Genomic DNA, 16,364 nt, shown 5'->3' with positions numbered 1-16,364 from the left:
TAATCTGCAACCATTAACAGCTTTCTTGAAACGTGACCACAGGATGCTGTTGGAGTTGCCCCTGGGAGAGCGGGTCACCAGCGGGAGGCATTCTCCCCTCCGAGTCCTCTATGTGTGGAGAGCTTACAGCTTGCTGCAACACCCCAGGACCCTGAGTGAAGCAGGTGCTCCTTCCTGGATGTGAGAGGGCTAAGCTGGGGGTGTGGGTGAAGGTGGGCTGAGTGAGCCCCACTCACTATTAGTCCAGAAATGGCTACTCCATGCTGTGGATGCCCCAGGAGAAAACAACTCAGGCCCTATTCTTCAGAACTTTAGCTTTCCGGGTTATCCTCCCTCCAAACAAGCACGTAGATAAAAATGATGTTGCTCTTCTTGTACAACTCAGCCCTCATGCAGAGCTCTGAACTTTTCAGAGCACTTCTACATGAATTAGTTCATCCTTGCAACAATCCTGTGATTGCAGGTGGCTACCGACAGTCTCCGGATTAAGTACCACAACAATCAGCTCTTTCTGCCTCACTTCTCTGTTGTGCTGTCAGTCTCTTGAAGTATTCCTGTCAAATTGACAATTTTGAAATAATTTTTTTTCTTCTATAATAGCTATCTAAAAAGAGAAAATGTTGAACCCTAAATTCATTTTGGGTCACAAAAATGGCACTGGTACTAGAAGCTTGTTTGTATTGTCTCAATTACTGTCAACTTTCTCATAATTTGTACAACCAGCAGTTAGAAGAAACTTTTTAAGGCCTCTTAAAAGTCCTAAGGCCCTAGATATTAATTTTTAAAAATACATTGTTATAATATAAGCCAGCATAGTTTTCATCCTACCTTTTAAAGCAACACATTTATGAAAACTGGATTAACACTTTGCATCATATTCACCTATAATAATTAGTGATTTAATAAGAATAGGTTATATCCCTCAGGTGAGTTTGCATCAGATTCTAAAATTTCTGTACTATATGTGTCATTACTAAGTAAATGGACTTACATTGATACCTGTCTATTGGCCTATTTAAATATGCAAATCCATGTGAAATTTACAGCTACTTATTTTCCAACCAAAACATACAAAGGCAAATGAAGTATTGATTATGTCCCAAAGAATCTGAAAAAATTTTTAGTGTAATGCAGGTAAGAGAAGCTACAAATAAAGAAGGATAGGGCTTCCCTGGTGGCGCAGTGGTTGAGAGTCCGCCTGCCGATGCAGGGGACACGGGTTCGTGCCCCTGTCCAGGAAGATCCCACATGCCGCAGAGCGGCTGGGCCCGTGAGCCATGGCCGCTGAGCCTGCGCGTCCGGAGCCTGTGCTCCGTAACGGGAGAGGCCACAACAGTGAGAGACCCGCGTACCGCAAAAAAAAAAAAAAAAAAAAAAAAAGAAGGATAGATGGAGTATTATATAATAGAAGAAAGAAAAAGAGAGTAAAAATCACTGGAACAGTAAGAAGCAGAGTATGGAGAACAGAAGATGCTTAGACATACAACATTCACTCTCTCCACTGCAAAGCTGCACTCAGTGCAAACTCTGAAATGCCTCTCGCAATCAGCTTATTTTCCACCTAAGAGCAATAACTTGCAAGTCAGTGTAACCAAAACACTTTGATAAACTTGGGTATCATACACAGCTTTTAGCAAACATTGCTTAAACTGGGTTATTGCAGCTGATGTGCAATCTCATTTTTACAATCTCAAAAGCCAGCAAGAAGAGGTATTCATGGTATTTTAAACCTGACCCTTAATTTTAGGAATCATCTCCGGAAGCTTCTCTACTAGAAGTTGCTTCTTTATACAGCCTGAATGGACATCTGAGAAGGTTGTTCTTTGAGCCTTATGGATGGATACTCATAATGAGAGAGGAAAGGAACCTCCTCCCTGACAACTAAGTCATTGATATCAACAAGATGATGATGGATGTTACAGCCAGACATACTCATATTTTGGAAGTCACTGTAATTTTGTCATTTTGACATGAAGTTCTTTTTTTTTTTGGCTGTGCCGTGTGGCTTGCAGGATCTTAGTTCCCTAACCAAGGACCAAACCCGGGCCCACGGCAGTGAAAGCGCAGAGTCCTAACCACTGGACCTCCAGGGAATTCCCAGATATGAAGTTGTTTTTCTCTAATCGATACGTCAAATATATAAAAATTCATGAGTTGACAATGATGCTAAATGGTCACTTTAGTTACCTCAATCTAGCCATATTATAGGGTAAAAAAAGAACAAAATGAGTAGGTATTTTCATAAGTCCAGTGCTTCTCAAAGTTTAATGTGCACATGAATCACCTGGAGATCTTGTTAAAATGCAGATTCTGAGTCAGATCTGAACGGGCCTGAGAACCTGCATTTCTAATGAGCTCTCAGGTGATCTCTACAAACCACACTTTGAGTAGCAAGGCCTTAATCCCTTACTACCGTAACCTTCCTTTCTTGGTAGGATCACCACTCTGGAGATGAAAAGGTAGCCATGGTCACCACAGGTTGAAAGCTGGGAATCTTTAGCAACACCACTTGGGTCAGACTGCCTTTTCTATTCTTTGAGAGTATCATGAGGGCTCCTTTAAAATAAGGAGAGTATAAAGGTTTTCGATGTAGTATTGTAACAACTTACATATGATTTAGATTTTTTTCCTTTGTGTGCATTTTAGACAATAGGTTTGTTAAAAAAAAAAAAAGATACATAAAAGCTTACCATAGCATAAGAAAATGGGATAACCAGAGTTCAGAAGTAATTTCCACGTTGGAGGAAGAAATTTTGTCTGAAAAATTATCCATTTTTAATAAAGGCCACAGATTATAAACTGGAGGTTTTCAATATTTCAAAGTTTAAGGTACAGAACGTGTTGTTCCAAGCAGAGAAAGAAATGGTGGCAGTTGCATTGAGCTACAATAATGTTTGGGTCCACTGGAAATAGTAAGTAGTAATCAGGTAGGTAAGTTGATTGACTCACCCACTCATTCATTCATTCCTTCATCCAGTTATTCAATAAATGTTTCCTGAGCACCTTTTATATAAAAAGATCCATCCTAGGCTAAAGCGATACAAAGATAAATCAGCCACAGACACTGTATTCAAGCTTATAATCAGTACACAGGAACATGTCTGATTATATAGGGATAATGTACAACACTTATGGTAAAACGAATTTTTAAACAATCATTTTAATTACCCATAAAACTCTAGCAACAAACTTAGGTGAACCTGAATACCTCTCAGAGCATGGTGAAAAGCAACAGAGATGTGGATTCAATTCAGCATAATCTTTAGTAATTATTTGAAAGTACAATTTGCATCATGAAAAACAGGTTTATGTATCTTGTGGACAATATCCCTCTATACTCTATCAATAGAAAATAAAAGCTTCTGACTTAGCCTAACAAAACAAACAAACAAAAAAAAGTCACTGACTTTCTTAAAGCTAAAGGAAGCTTTCCCTAAGTATTGAAATTTAGTTCCATGATCCTGTACTCTTTTTCAGCAATCCTAGACTACTATGATAGATATTCTGCTGGCATCAAAATTGACCATATGGTAGTCTGTATCCTTGCCTCAACACTGCCTCCGTGTAGGCACCAACGCAAAAGGTCTAGAGTTATTTTTTAAAAACTATCATTATAGCAAAAGCACCCAAGAGCCTACTTAAAGAAGCTCCCATTGGCCTAAGATTTGAACATCAGAGAGAACAATTATTGCAAAGGAATGAAACACATCAAATACATAAAATTCATTTGTTTATAACGATACCCTACACCTCCCCAAAACCCTTCATTGTTCACTCTTGGAGGCTGCTAACACACTGGCTCATCACTCTTGAGTATTGACAAACAAAGGGAATAATCACATATTTATCTTACTGTACTTTACAGTAGCCAGAGTCCATGATGGTAAATTCTTCTCCATAGAATTCCAATTAACAAATGCAGAAGGAATAACAGAATTAGAAAATCACCACCTTTTACCCCTAATGAAATCCTGGAGAGAGGTAATAATTATCTATGAATGCTAAAACGAAATAAAAGATTGACAGGGGGGCTTCCCTGGTGGTGCAGTGGTTGAGAGTCCGCCTGCCGATGCAGGGGACACGGGTTCGTGCCCCGGTCCGGGAAGATCCCGCATGCCGCGGAGCGGCTAGTCCCGTGAGCCATGGCCGCTGAGCCTGCGCGTCCGGAGCCTGTGCTCCCCAACGGGAGAGGCCACAACTGTGAGAGGCCCGCGTATCGGAAAAAAAAAAAAAAAAAAAGATTGACAGGGAAAGTGATAATGGAGGGGATCAAATGAACACCTCCTGAACCCACTAATCTATTTTAAGACAATCAAAAGTGGGAAAGACAACCAGACATAATATATGCCTCATGATGCTGATGCAATAAGTGTACAGCACTATATGTGAAGCATTCCTGTCTAAAAAACTGAACCTGAGTATGATCAAACCTCTGGATATAAACACCAATTTATAGCAAATACAGGTGAAAGAACAAGTTAAGTAACACATAGGAAGCAATCGGCCAAAATGATTTCTATAACACAGGAGTAGTCAAAGTGTGGCTCTAGGACCAGCAGCTTCAGTATCAACTGGGAAACTGTTAGAAATGCCAATTCTCAGGTCCTATCCCAGACCTACTGAATCAGAAACTCTGGGAATGGGCCCAGCAAAATGTGTCTTAACAAGACCTCCTGGTGATTTTGATGCATGCTTAAGTTTGATACCCATGGCTGTAAAAAATTAATGATGGGGAAAAAAAAGGTAGGGGAAGGGGGACTGCTATAGAATAAAAGACTTAAGAGACATTAAAAACAAACCAAAATCAAGTGCCATGGAGGGTTACACCTCTGATATCCTGAAAACTTATTTTAATCCAAATTAAAAATAATTATAGGAATCAGTATTGTGGCAAAAAGAAACATTAAGTTTATACAAACTTTTAATTTATAAGGAATGAGTAATTCGATTCTTACAGAAATTGGAAAAGGGCCATGAATAATGCATTACTTTTCCTCATATTCTGTAACTTTCTTTTGTTTGGCTCTTTTGGTCCTTATTTTCCCTCTGTCATTAGCTCTTCAAATAGACCCCTGAGCTAAGTAGAAGAGTCATCATGAAGAAATCAGCAAATACGTTAGAAAATGTTACTTACGTTATGTCTATGACAGAAGTTAAGAGCTTGAAGTGTTTGTCATAACACACTTTTGATCATTCCATCAGCAACTCTGGGGGAAAAAACAAAAAAGGAAATGAAAACTCCTATAATAGGGTTTCAGCAGCAGAACTGGGAACAGAAATGGAATGGGCGGGGCTTGTCATGGCCAAAGAATGCAGCGCAAAGGGAGTCTGGGAAATTTTTTTTTTTTTTTTTTTGCGGTACGCGGGCCTCTCACTGCTGCGGCCTCTCCCGTTGCGGAGCACAGGCTCCGGACGCGCAGGCCCAGCAGCCATGGCCCACGGGCCCAGCCGCCCCGTGTCACGTGGGATCCTCCCGGACCGGGGCACAAACCCGTGTCCCCTGCATCGGCAGGCGGACCCTCAACCACTGTGCCACCAGGGAAGCCCTGGGAAATTTTTTTTTTTAAATGTTTTAACGAAAATTGCTTTACTACTTTTTCTTTTGGTTATATAATTTTTGCTTTGTAATTTGAAATTTTTACATCTGTAAAAATGATCCATGCTTATCATGAAAATTCAAACAATATAGAAAAGTAAAGAAATAAAAAGTGACTCAAATCTTGCTAGCTCAAAATAATTGCTGTAACTTATAGTGACTGTCCCTTTAGGAATCTCTGTTTCTCTCCCTCTCTCTGCAGTTACCTTTTAATATTTAAATACATTCATATGGTTCAATATTTTTAAAGTTAAAAGAATATCCATGAAGAATTCTCTCATACCTGCCTTGCCAATCATTTCATCCTCTGCAACTTCCCCTGCCTCTTTCAGAAACATCCTATGCATTGAGGTACAGATACTAATATGTATACATATATTTCAGTGGCCAAGGATTTCATTATATGGATGTATCATAATTTACTTAGTTAGTCCCCATTGATGAGCAATTAGGCCTGACACGATTTTCATTTCTAGAAGCAATGCTTCAGTGAATATCTACTCATCCATCTATGGAAGTTGTGCAGTTATCTTTTTAGGGTAAGTTCTAGAAGTGGGATTTCTGGGACCTATGGTAGGCACATGTTACATTTTGATCCTGCAAGTAACTTCAGGTAGACCTGAGACTTGGTTTTGCAGGAAAAAAGACATTCTTGAAGGTTGACCTTCAATTCATCCAATTCACATTGGTGGTAAACACTCAAGCATGTGCCAGGGTTGTTTTATAACAGTTTCCTGTGCCTGGTAAGCAGGCAGGTACACAGCCAGGGGAGGCTGGGGAGAATAAAGGGCCCTTGAGAATGGGAGGCTGGGAGCTTCTTGCCCCTGAAGATTCCTCACTCTGTGGAAAATATTGGGGAGTGTTTTCCATTGGGGAATTGGGGATCTGGGCAACTTGTATTCTGTCTGGGAGTACTTAGTGTATTTTGTGTAACCATTTCTATAAATTGCAGCAATTACATTCCCTTTAACTTTTCTGTCGATGTCTTTCCATTGCTCACATCACTGTCCCAGGATGATGCCTTCACAGTTACATACGGCCAAACTACCCTCACTAAGCAAGGTTGTACATATTTACACGCCCACCAAGCATCTGTGCACTTGAGTCCCTATCTCCTCATTGTCTTGCCAACATTCCGTTTTGCCAGTGTTATGTTTGCCAAGCTGTGGTTAAAATAAAAAGATATCTCACTTTGGTTTCCATTAATTTCATTTCATTAATTACTAATGATTTTAACTTTCACATTATTGAACACTAAACTTCTCTCCTTTTGTGTATTTTCTGTTCATGCCCTTTATTGCTTTTCGATTGGTCTAGTTACTCTTCTTTAAATTGATTTATGAAGACTCAATGTATATCAGAGTCTACATAGATGCTGTAAATATTTTTCTCAGTGTGTTGTTTGCTTTTCAGCCCTCTTCGCGGAGATGAGGTTGTTGTTGGCATATTTTCAAAAATCTGAAAACACAAGATTTTTTTTTTCACTAAATGTTCTACTGTAAGGATTTTTTGATTAAAAAATGTAAAATTACCTAATATTCCAAACACTCCCATCACTCAGTTTTAATATTTTATCATATTTGGATATTTAAATCATGTGTTTAGATCACGTTTTAAAAACTGAACTCATTATCGTGCAGATGGAGCTGGTCTTGCAGAACAGTGGGCTGGCCTGTGTGTGACGCAGGTATGGCACCAGTGACAAGACATGTTAGGTCTGGGTAAACACCAAGAAACAGCAACCACTGAATGGAGGTATTTTGCTCAGAGCAGTTTCCCCATCTCAGATCACAGTGACAGTGTCAAGCCTTTGGCATCAGTGATCTGGTGGCAGCCTTTTGACTCTAGCTCTTCTCAGTATTGTGAAAGCACCTAATTCTCAGTATTAAGTCCCTTTCCACTTAAAATGTCTAGAGTGGTTTTTATTTCCTATACTGAATTCTGGTATAACTTTATCCTCTCCCTCCTTTACCTAAGAGCCAAGCCTGAGACTACATTATTTATATTTTTTTAATGAGGCAGAAGGAATAGTACAGCCATTTGTGCACAGAGTTCAAACCCCAGCCGTGCTGCTTCCTAGTTTTATAACCTTGGGCAAGTTATTTGTGCTTTCACTTTTCCTGGAATAATACCTCACAAGTTTATTGAGAAGTCTATCCCTTAAGAGCCTGGGTATTAAAACACAGGTTCAGGATATGAGGGTCTGGGGTCAGACGAGGTGAGTAGATGGGGCTGACACCCAGTGCAAAGACACAAAGAGCCTGAAGAGGATGGGGAGAGGCCCTGAGGTGAGAAAGAGCTGGGAGTGTGGCGGCCAGTGTGGCTAAAGTGTGAGTGAAGTTGCTGAGGCTGGCGGGGGGCCAGACCCCCGAGGGCCTTCTCAATCTGGGTCAGGAATTTGCACTTTACTCTAAGTTCAAAGGGAAGTCATTGAAAGGACTCAAGAAGGCAAGTGACATAAATAGAGAATGGATTTCTGGGGCAGAGTGGATACAGGGAGGTTAATTCAGAGGCTAATTTAATAATCCAGGTGAGATCTAGTGGTTTAGATGAGGCTGGTAGAGGTGGAGGGAAGGGAGTGGATCTCAGTCTTGGGAGGAGGGCTTCCCTGGTGGTACAGTGGTTAGGAATCCGCCTGCCAATGCAGGGGACACGGGTTTGAGCCCTGGTCCGGGAGGATCCCACATGCCGTGGAGCAACTAAGCCCGTGCGCCACAACTACTGAGCCTGCGCCCTAGAGCCCGCGAGCCACCACTACCGAGCCCACGCGCCTAGAGCCCGTGCTCTGCAACAAGAGAAGCCACGGCAATGAGAAGTCCGCGTGTCGCAACTAGAGAAAGACCGCGTGTAGCAATGAAGACCCATCGCAGCCAAAAAAAAAAAAAAAAAATCCTGAGAGGAACTGGCAAGAGTAACACATGGCCCTATTCATGTAGAAACAGAACGCTTGTGCTGGTCCACGGACTCTAGGCACCAGGATCCAGTACTGGAACTGGGAAACCAGGTAGGGCCAAGGGTTCAGAGACTGGCAGAACCCTGGTTACTAGTGTTAGTAACACCGAATTAAGCATGAAGCAATGTCCTAAGAAACTCCCCAGCTATTGTTGCGAAAGAGGGGTATTTAAGGGCACCTCACAGGAAGAGTCATGGCTTCTGTTCAAAACAGAATCCTTCTGTGATCTCAGATTCCAAGAAGGCAGATTCCATTTTAGGCAAAACAACATTTATACAAAATAACAACTACAAACAAATACCGCTGATCTTAGGAAGAGGAGATAGTTATCAAAGAGAATACAGATTCACACAGTGTTCATTCCAGAAAGGTAGAGCACTGCAACATTATTCAGCCACACTCAGCATTTTTCAAGGCACTTTGGAGTGAAATAAAACCTTCTGTAGAAACCAACTGATACTCTGTGTTTAAATAGTATACTTTGGTGAGTGCACAAACAAATACTGGAATAGTGAAGGCCTGAAAGCAAAAACTAGACATTCTGGTTCAAGCCTGTAGGGGTTAGTAAGGGTGACAGGGTCAGGGAATTCAGACTGGGTCACTCAGAGGCTGCTCTCTTAGCCATTCAGGGGAATCCTGGCGCTGACATCAGAGCTCATTATCTTTGTTTTAGTTTGTTATATAACTTGACATGGAAAACTTGATTTCATTATCAGTACCCAAGATGAATTGAGTCCTTCTCTGTAAACCTTTGTTATCCTAGAATAAAATCCAACCTTTACTGTGGCCTACCAGCCTCTTAATGATTTCACTTCTATTAACTCTCCCCACCCCCATCTCCTATCACATTCCCACCGACCTCCACTCTGGCCCAGTTAGCCTCTGCTATTCCCTGAACAGACCTCCAAAGCTTTGTTTTTATTGTTCCACCTACGCCCCTCATCAGGCATTCTCTAATCCCTCAGTGTGCTTTATTGTTCTCCAAAGGCTTGTAACTCTGCAAGGGCTTTACCTTGTCCATTATTGTAGCTCCGGGGCCTAGAACAGTAACGGGTACCTAATAGGTCCTCAACTAAGCTTCCTTCGCTTGCACTCTCAGAAACTGTATAAACTAACACCCTGTAATCAATCCCCTTTTGCTTTAACTAGCTAGAGTGAATTCTGCAGTTGAATCCTGATTAGTTCAGAATATGATACCAGAAGTGGGTATGGGAAACAAAGTCAAGGCCTTGGGAATGTAGGCTATCTGACTTAGCTGGGTCTGAAGGCAGGGGGATCTAATTACCATTAGTGGCTGGAACACTGGTAAATGGGTACCCAGTGATGAACCAATTATTTACATAATCACCTGTGGTCATCTGGAATGAAGTGCCTATTCAGGGCAGGGCTTTGCTGGACTGAATGTGATTGAACAATATGGGAACATATGGGAAAGTAATAAAAGAAAAGCGGCCTGGGCCAGCTGTTTCTCACTTCACTGGAAAAATTAAAGAAAAAACAAAAGGACAGCTTTAGGGCTTTGATATTTTGGTTCAAGGCACAGTTAGGAAACCAGAAGTTTCAATGGTTGCCCTTAGTTCTTGTATTTTTAAGACTCACTCCATTGACCATTGGAATTACCCTGAGATGACTGAAAAATCGGACGCCGAGAATAGTCCTGCAGGGTGCTAAATGACAACACAGGCTGAATTTATGTGAGGTTAATTAATTTCTCAGTTAATTAACTGAGAGATATACTTTGAGAATTGAAATGTGGCACTTTGGGAGTATTCATAGAACTAAGAGCATCCCAACTTCCTGCCAAAGGTCTCTTCTCATGTGAAGTAGCCCCCGAGCTTGTGTGATGAGGCTGCTTTTGCCTTGTTGAGGACCCCCCTAATGATCTCACTTGAGGCAGCTGTGTTGCATGGGGGGTGCTGCCAATTCTCCTCAAGGCTCCTTTCCCTGCTACCCGTCAAGGTCTCCAAACCTTGACTAAAGTCAGATCCCAGCATATCCCAAGGGGGCTATTACAAAGTCAAAGAGAGGGAGAGAAGATTTACACAGCAAAAAGAACTATACAATTATGCTAATTTATACTGGAGAATGTATGTGGAAATGGATTTCATAAGTGTAGGACCAGAGAGGAGGAAACAAGATTTCAGACTTGGGCGGATTATAACAGTATGGGCTCACTTATTAGCGAGCCTGGTTTCAGTAAACTCCCTGGAGCAGCTAGGAGTGAGTCTAGCTGACGGCTGCACTGGTTTGACTGCTGCACTGGTTGATCGCTGCATTTGGTGATTGCTGCATTGGTTGACTGGAACCTGGACTAAATGGTTGCCTGTGCCAAATGAAGTTGCAATGCCAGAAATTCATTGGTAAAATGAGGAGGGAGAAATCCAAAGTTTTGAGGAGACAGGAGTGTTAGAGAGGATTTGTCACAGGCAACATGCTCCTCTACGTCTCTCCAAAGTATCTAATGGTAGCACTAATCTACATTCGTCCCCAAATCTGCAGTATTGCTTTCAGTTTTCTATTTTGGTAAAGAAACAGCATGCCAGACGCTTCTACTAGGCTCCTCCCACCATAGCAGACTTCATTCCTTGGATCAGAGCCAAGTGGCTCTTGTTCCATTTGCTAGTGCACCTATTTCCACTATCCAGTTAGGAAATGGGGAAATAACCCCAAGGATGGATTCCTGGACTTTCTAGGACTGCCAGGAGATGGATTCAAGTCAAAATTTCATTTGCCACCTGACTCTCACTAAGCTGCCCATCACCCCCCCACACCCACACCCACACACAAACTGGTGAACCACAGTGGTTTTCAAAGTCACTGGTGATTGGCTTTACTGCAGAGCACTGACCAGAAATTCCTGAAAGACTGGGTAGCTCTCTTTTCCCAGTACACAACTATCCTGGTAAATGGCCACAGACCATCCTGGGGTAGGCTACGAGGAAGAGTTAAGTACATACATACGATGTTATTGCAGGGCTATTCCCCAAGGAGAGCTGCTGGCTCCCCTTTATTCATGAGGCCCTGGGTCTGCAAACTGGCTATTATGGTGACTCAAGCCAGGCCTCTAGTTACTAGTTTATGTAGAACAAATAGAACCTTAGTGACCTGCCCATCTCCTTTGTGTGGGAGAACCCATGGTCAGACCAAACCATTCTGATCACCACTCTGGCTCTGTTGCCTATTACAATAACTTCTGGAAGTGAAGCACTCCTTCTTGGCCTCTGCCATCCAGGGCGCCAATCATCCCCAGGAAATCAGGAAGCCATTTCAAAGGAAGACTCTCCCTGCTTCATATCTGGGACACGATGCTGGTGTTCTTCTAACTAATGCATTTCTTAATGCTCATGATTCACTGCCATCCTCCACCAATCCACACCCATAGTCGTATGGGTAATTATCTATGATCAGTTAATTGAGAAGGAAATTAAGTCTTTTATATGTCAATTACACCTCAGTAAAGCTGAATTTTTTTTTTTTTTTTGCGGTACGCGGGCCTCTCACTGCTGCGGCCTCTCCCGTTGCGGAGCACAGGCTCCGGACGCACAGGCGCGGCGGCCATGGCCCACGGGCCCAGCCGCTCCGCGGCATGTGGGATCTTCCCGGACCGGGGCACAAACCCGTGTCCCCTGCATTGGCAGGCGGACTCTCAACCACTGCGCCACCAGGGAAGCCCAAGCTGAATTTTTTTTTAAAAAAGAAATTGAAACATGATTTACAGATGTACATGATGTGCTGTCACCAGCCAGAAGTGGATGGCTGTAGTTTTATAAACCCATATGGTAGTTTTCACACCCTGACAGTCATTTATAATTGTTCCTTTAAATATCTTCATTAGATTTTAAGCTTCTTGAAGGCAGGATTAGCTCATTTTGTATAGTGCAATGATAGTAAAGGGAAACCCTTCCTGTTGGTAGGGTGGTAATTCCTGTCACATTACCAATTAGCTTACTTATTGTACCTATTTGGGGTTTTTTTTGGCCATGCTGTGCGGCTTGCGGGATCTTAGTTTCCCAACCAGGGACTGAACCCGTGCCCTCGGCAGTGAAAGCGCCGAGTCCTAACCACTGGACTGCCAAGGAATTCCCTCCTATTGTACCTATTTTGAACAGAGAAGGATCTTAGAGAATGGGAATAGATTATTTTAAATTTAATCAGATGATACCAGTTGCAGTTGTTTAAGTACATGTAGTTTCTTAACTGGAGCAAATCCAACACAGTCTCAGTACTCAGTATGCAGCCATTGATCTAACAAATGCTTTTCCCTCTATCCAAGTAGAGGACACCAGAAGCTTTCACTTGGCAGGGGAAGCAGTACACTTTCACCATCTTACTTCAGTGTTAAATTAGTTCTTCTTTATGATACAATTTAGTCCTCAAGTCTCATGACTATCTCACCATCCCACAGGTCTCATCCCACACTTCCACTACCTTGATCATCTCATATCTACACACCAGTTATTTCTTCAAACTGTGAATTTACCCTAATAAACAATGGTCGAATAGGCTTGGTATGTATGCTGTCTGGTTGTTTACCTCTGTTTACTAGTCACTGGGTTTATACTCTCTTGGCTGTTATTTAAGTAGATTTTAAGATGGGCGTGAAAGCAGACGAATGTTTTTAATTAATCATTGTTATCTGGAAGTACCCAGCATTTCAGAGAAAGAGTGGCTTATTCTGCATTGTTCATATTTGCATTCCTCTATGTAGATCCAAGTCTCAGGGCTGACCCAAAGCACTTTGGATACACTGGAACTGCTATATACACTAGTAAAACACACTAAATACACCAAATACACTTTCCACTAGAGTGGAAAGTAGGGTAGTTCAGAGGTCCTTGTGGTTGCTAAATACATACAAAACAAAAGAGTTGCTTGAATATGCCTTGTCCTTTCTCACATCTGGGCATTCCACCAAGATTGTCCACCTGGCCAACTCTTCCCTTTTTTAAAGTCTCAGACCAAATGGTTCCTTCTCTGCAGAAACTTCCTGATACCCCAGGACCAACAGATGTTGGAGATGCTCCTCTCTTGTATCCTGAGCACCAATGGTAACCCAGTCTACACTGTCATTTGTAATTGCTACTTTGAATATCTGTCTCTTCATTAGATTTTAAGCTTCTTGAGGGCAGGATTGTGCCATTATATCTTTCTATTCTCTGCACCAGCAGAAGTGTTCAGTAAAATATTTCTGAAGTGAGTGAATAACAGAATGCTGCACACTAAAGAAGCTATTAAGATGAATTAGATATGAATTCTGCACTCAAAAAACTTATAGTCTGGGAAGAGAGAGAGTATGCACATAAAAACATATAAGGTAGTAAGTGCCAAGTACCATAACAGGGATGAAAATAAAATTCCATGGGTATTCAAAGGAGGGAAGCAATTCCACCCAGACAGAGGAATCTCAGAGATGGTAAGAATATCTAGGATTTCACATTTTAAAGATTATGAGAGAGACAGGGAAAGTGGAAAAGGTTAGAATATTCTAGGTTAAAGGAAGAGCATGAGCTAAGTCCCATAGGCAGGAAGGCTTAGGGTACACAGAAGGAAAAGAAAGATGTTCATTTCAATTAAACTGGTACACGGATTCTATGTATTGTAGGTTTTATTTTCAGGGCCTTGAACAATACATGACGTTAATCATACATTTCTAATTTTATGAAAACGTATGTTAATTTATAAATTAATTTATATGATGGCTGAACACATCTGTCCTCTAAAGCCAAAATACAAAATCCTATTTAGCTCATAATGAAGCTGAACTATGAATTAATTCATCATTTTAACTGTTTTAAAAATTAATTTTTATTAAAAAAATAAAATACGTGCATTTTATTCCAGCACCCAGCCTGGAACAACAGTAGGAGTTCACTAAAATTTTTTCTGAATGAATATATATTCTAACTGGGTGTTAATCTTTTTAGAAATATGATTTGCAAAATCTACATATGTAGATATGAAATTATATTAATTCTTCATCTGGTAAATAATTTACCTAATTTTACCTAAAACTAAAAACTTCTTTTTTAGTTTTGTTTATGGTACTTTTTGTCAAAGGGAATCTCTAAAATGAATATGATGTATATTTGGCAGTTGGAGTTCCCTTTATTCTTTTTAAAAAATTTCTTGGTTTATGGGACTTCTCTGGTGGTCCAGTGGCTAAGACTCCACGCTCCCAATGCAGGGGGCCTGGGTTCGAACACTGGTCAGGGAACTAGATCCCGCATGCACGCCGCAATGAAGATCCCACATGAGTCCATGAAGACCACGTGTGCTGCAAGTAAGACCCGGCACAGCCAAATAAATAAATAAATATTAAAAAAGATTTTTTCTTGGTTTAGTCTAAGTTTTTCAAGTTAAGAAAAACCAGTTGGCATTCTGATTCGATTTTTGTGCAATAAATAAATAAATCAGGGAGGCAGAATCTATATAATAATGAACATTTCCATCCAGAAATATATGTTCATTTAAACAAAATCCCTTATGTATCTCAGTTTTGTAACTGTCTTTAGGTAGAGTCTGAACAATTCTTTTTTACCTTTATTCCTAAACGTTTTGTTGTTGATATTTGAATGGGATCCTTCTCCACTAGATTTTCTAAAGCACTTTTCTACAAAAGCTGTTAATTTTTGTGTGTGGAATTTGGAGTGCTGTGGTCACTATACTGAATTCCATTAGTTTTAGTAACGCTAGGTAATTCTGTTAGATTTTGTTGAATAATAATATCATGCAAATAATGGCAATTTTATCTCATTTTCCAAAATTATATATCCTATTTGTTTTTCTTAGTACATTACATTGGCTTGAGCTCTTATGTCTTGTTTCTCACTTTAGTGACAGTTTCTTCAGTATTTTACCATTGAATATAAAATTAGCTATTTATTTGAAGAATTTGTGTGTGTGTGCATGCGTGTGTGTGTGTGTGTGTGTGTGTGTGTGTGTAAAGAGTATTTTAAGCCTAGTTTGCTAAGGTTTTTTGTTTTAGTAACCAGGAAAGGATGTTGAATTTATCAACTGCCTTTTACAATTTTATCAAACTTATGTACTTTTTCTCCTTTAACCTATTAGTGAATTATATGAATACATTTCCTAATATTGAACTGTGCTTCATTCCTTGAATTCAGATAATCTAACATATAATTTAGCCTTGAAATACATTGTGATTTATATTTACAGTAGATTTGTCTATTAAATACTATATATTATATTTACTCTAGGTTAATAGTCATTTGCCCTTTGAATACATCCTAAATTGAGACTGGAGAGGGAGAGCCAGCAGATGCACCTGGGTAGAAAGGGGCTCAGATGTGAAATTTGCCATAGTTAATCCCACACATAATAAAACTGGGAACCGGCCACACAGAATTTCAGTTTCTAGATTACTTACCCGTTTGGGTTTCTTTCCAGCTCATTTAAAAGTGTATGATCACAGTAATCAAAAACTAAATGCATTTTCCTTTTTCTCCTGAACACCTCAGTGAGGTTCACAAGATTTGGGTGTTTTAATTGCTGCAAAGGAATTGAAATACAAAGTTTGGTGATGTGTTTCCTGTAATCGTTTCTCCCAGACCCCTTACAATTTTAAGAGCAAAAGGCCTTGCTCATCATTCTCTCTGCATCTCTTGCAGAGAATTTTACTACAGTTACTCACAAGAGAAACTACTCTTAGTATCATAGAATCTTAAAGTTGGAAGAAATTTAAGAATTTACCTAATATACCCCATAATAAAGGATATCTAAGCTGCTTGGATCTCTCTGGAGACAGCAAATAAAGTACAACTTAAAATCTAAGCAATAAAATAAAAAATTCTTTAT

At 40.5% G+C, this 16,364-nt stretch overlaps 1 protein-coding gene across 1 annotated transcript in view; it reads right to left on the bottom strand.

Moving 5' to 3' along the window:
* CDKL4 (cyclin dependent kinase like 4) overlaps positions 1-16,364 on the bottom strand; it is a 31,236-nt gene that overhangs the window by 11,596 nt on the left and 3,276 nt on the right. The window contains 2 exon segments of the mRNA XM_060168556.1: positions 5,135-5,207; positions 15,937-16,060. Coding sequence (XP_060024539.1) covers positions 5,135-5,207; positions 15,937-16,060 — 197 coding nt within the window.

Source organism: Lagenorhynchus albirostris, chromosome 13 (assembly GCF_949774975.1).
Source record: "Lagenorhynchus albirostris chromosome 13, mLagAlb1.1, whole genome shotgun sequence".
Lineage (NCBI taxonomy): Eukaryota > Metazoa > Chordata > Mammalia > Artiodactyla > Delphinidae > Lagenorhynchus > Lagenorhynchus albirostris.
This window is presented reverse-complemented; position numbering and strand designations above follow the sequence as displayed.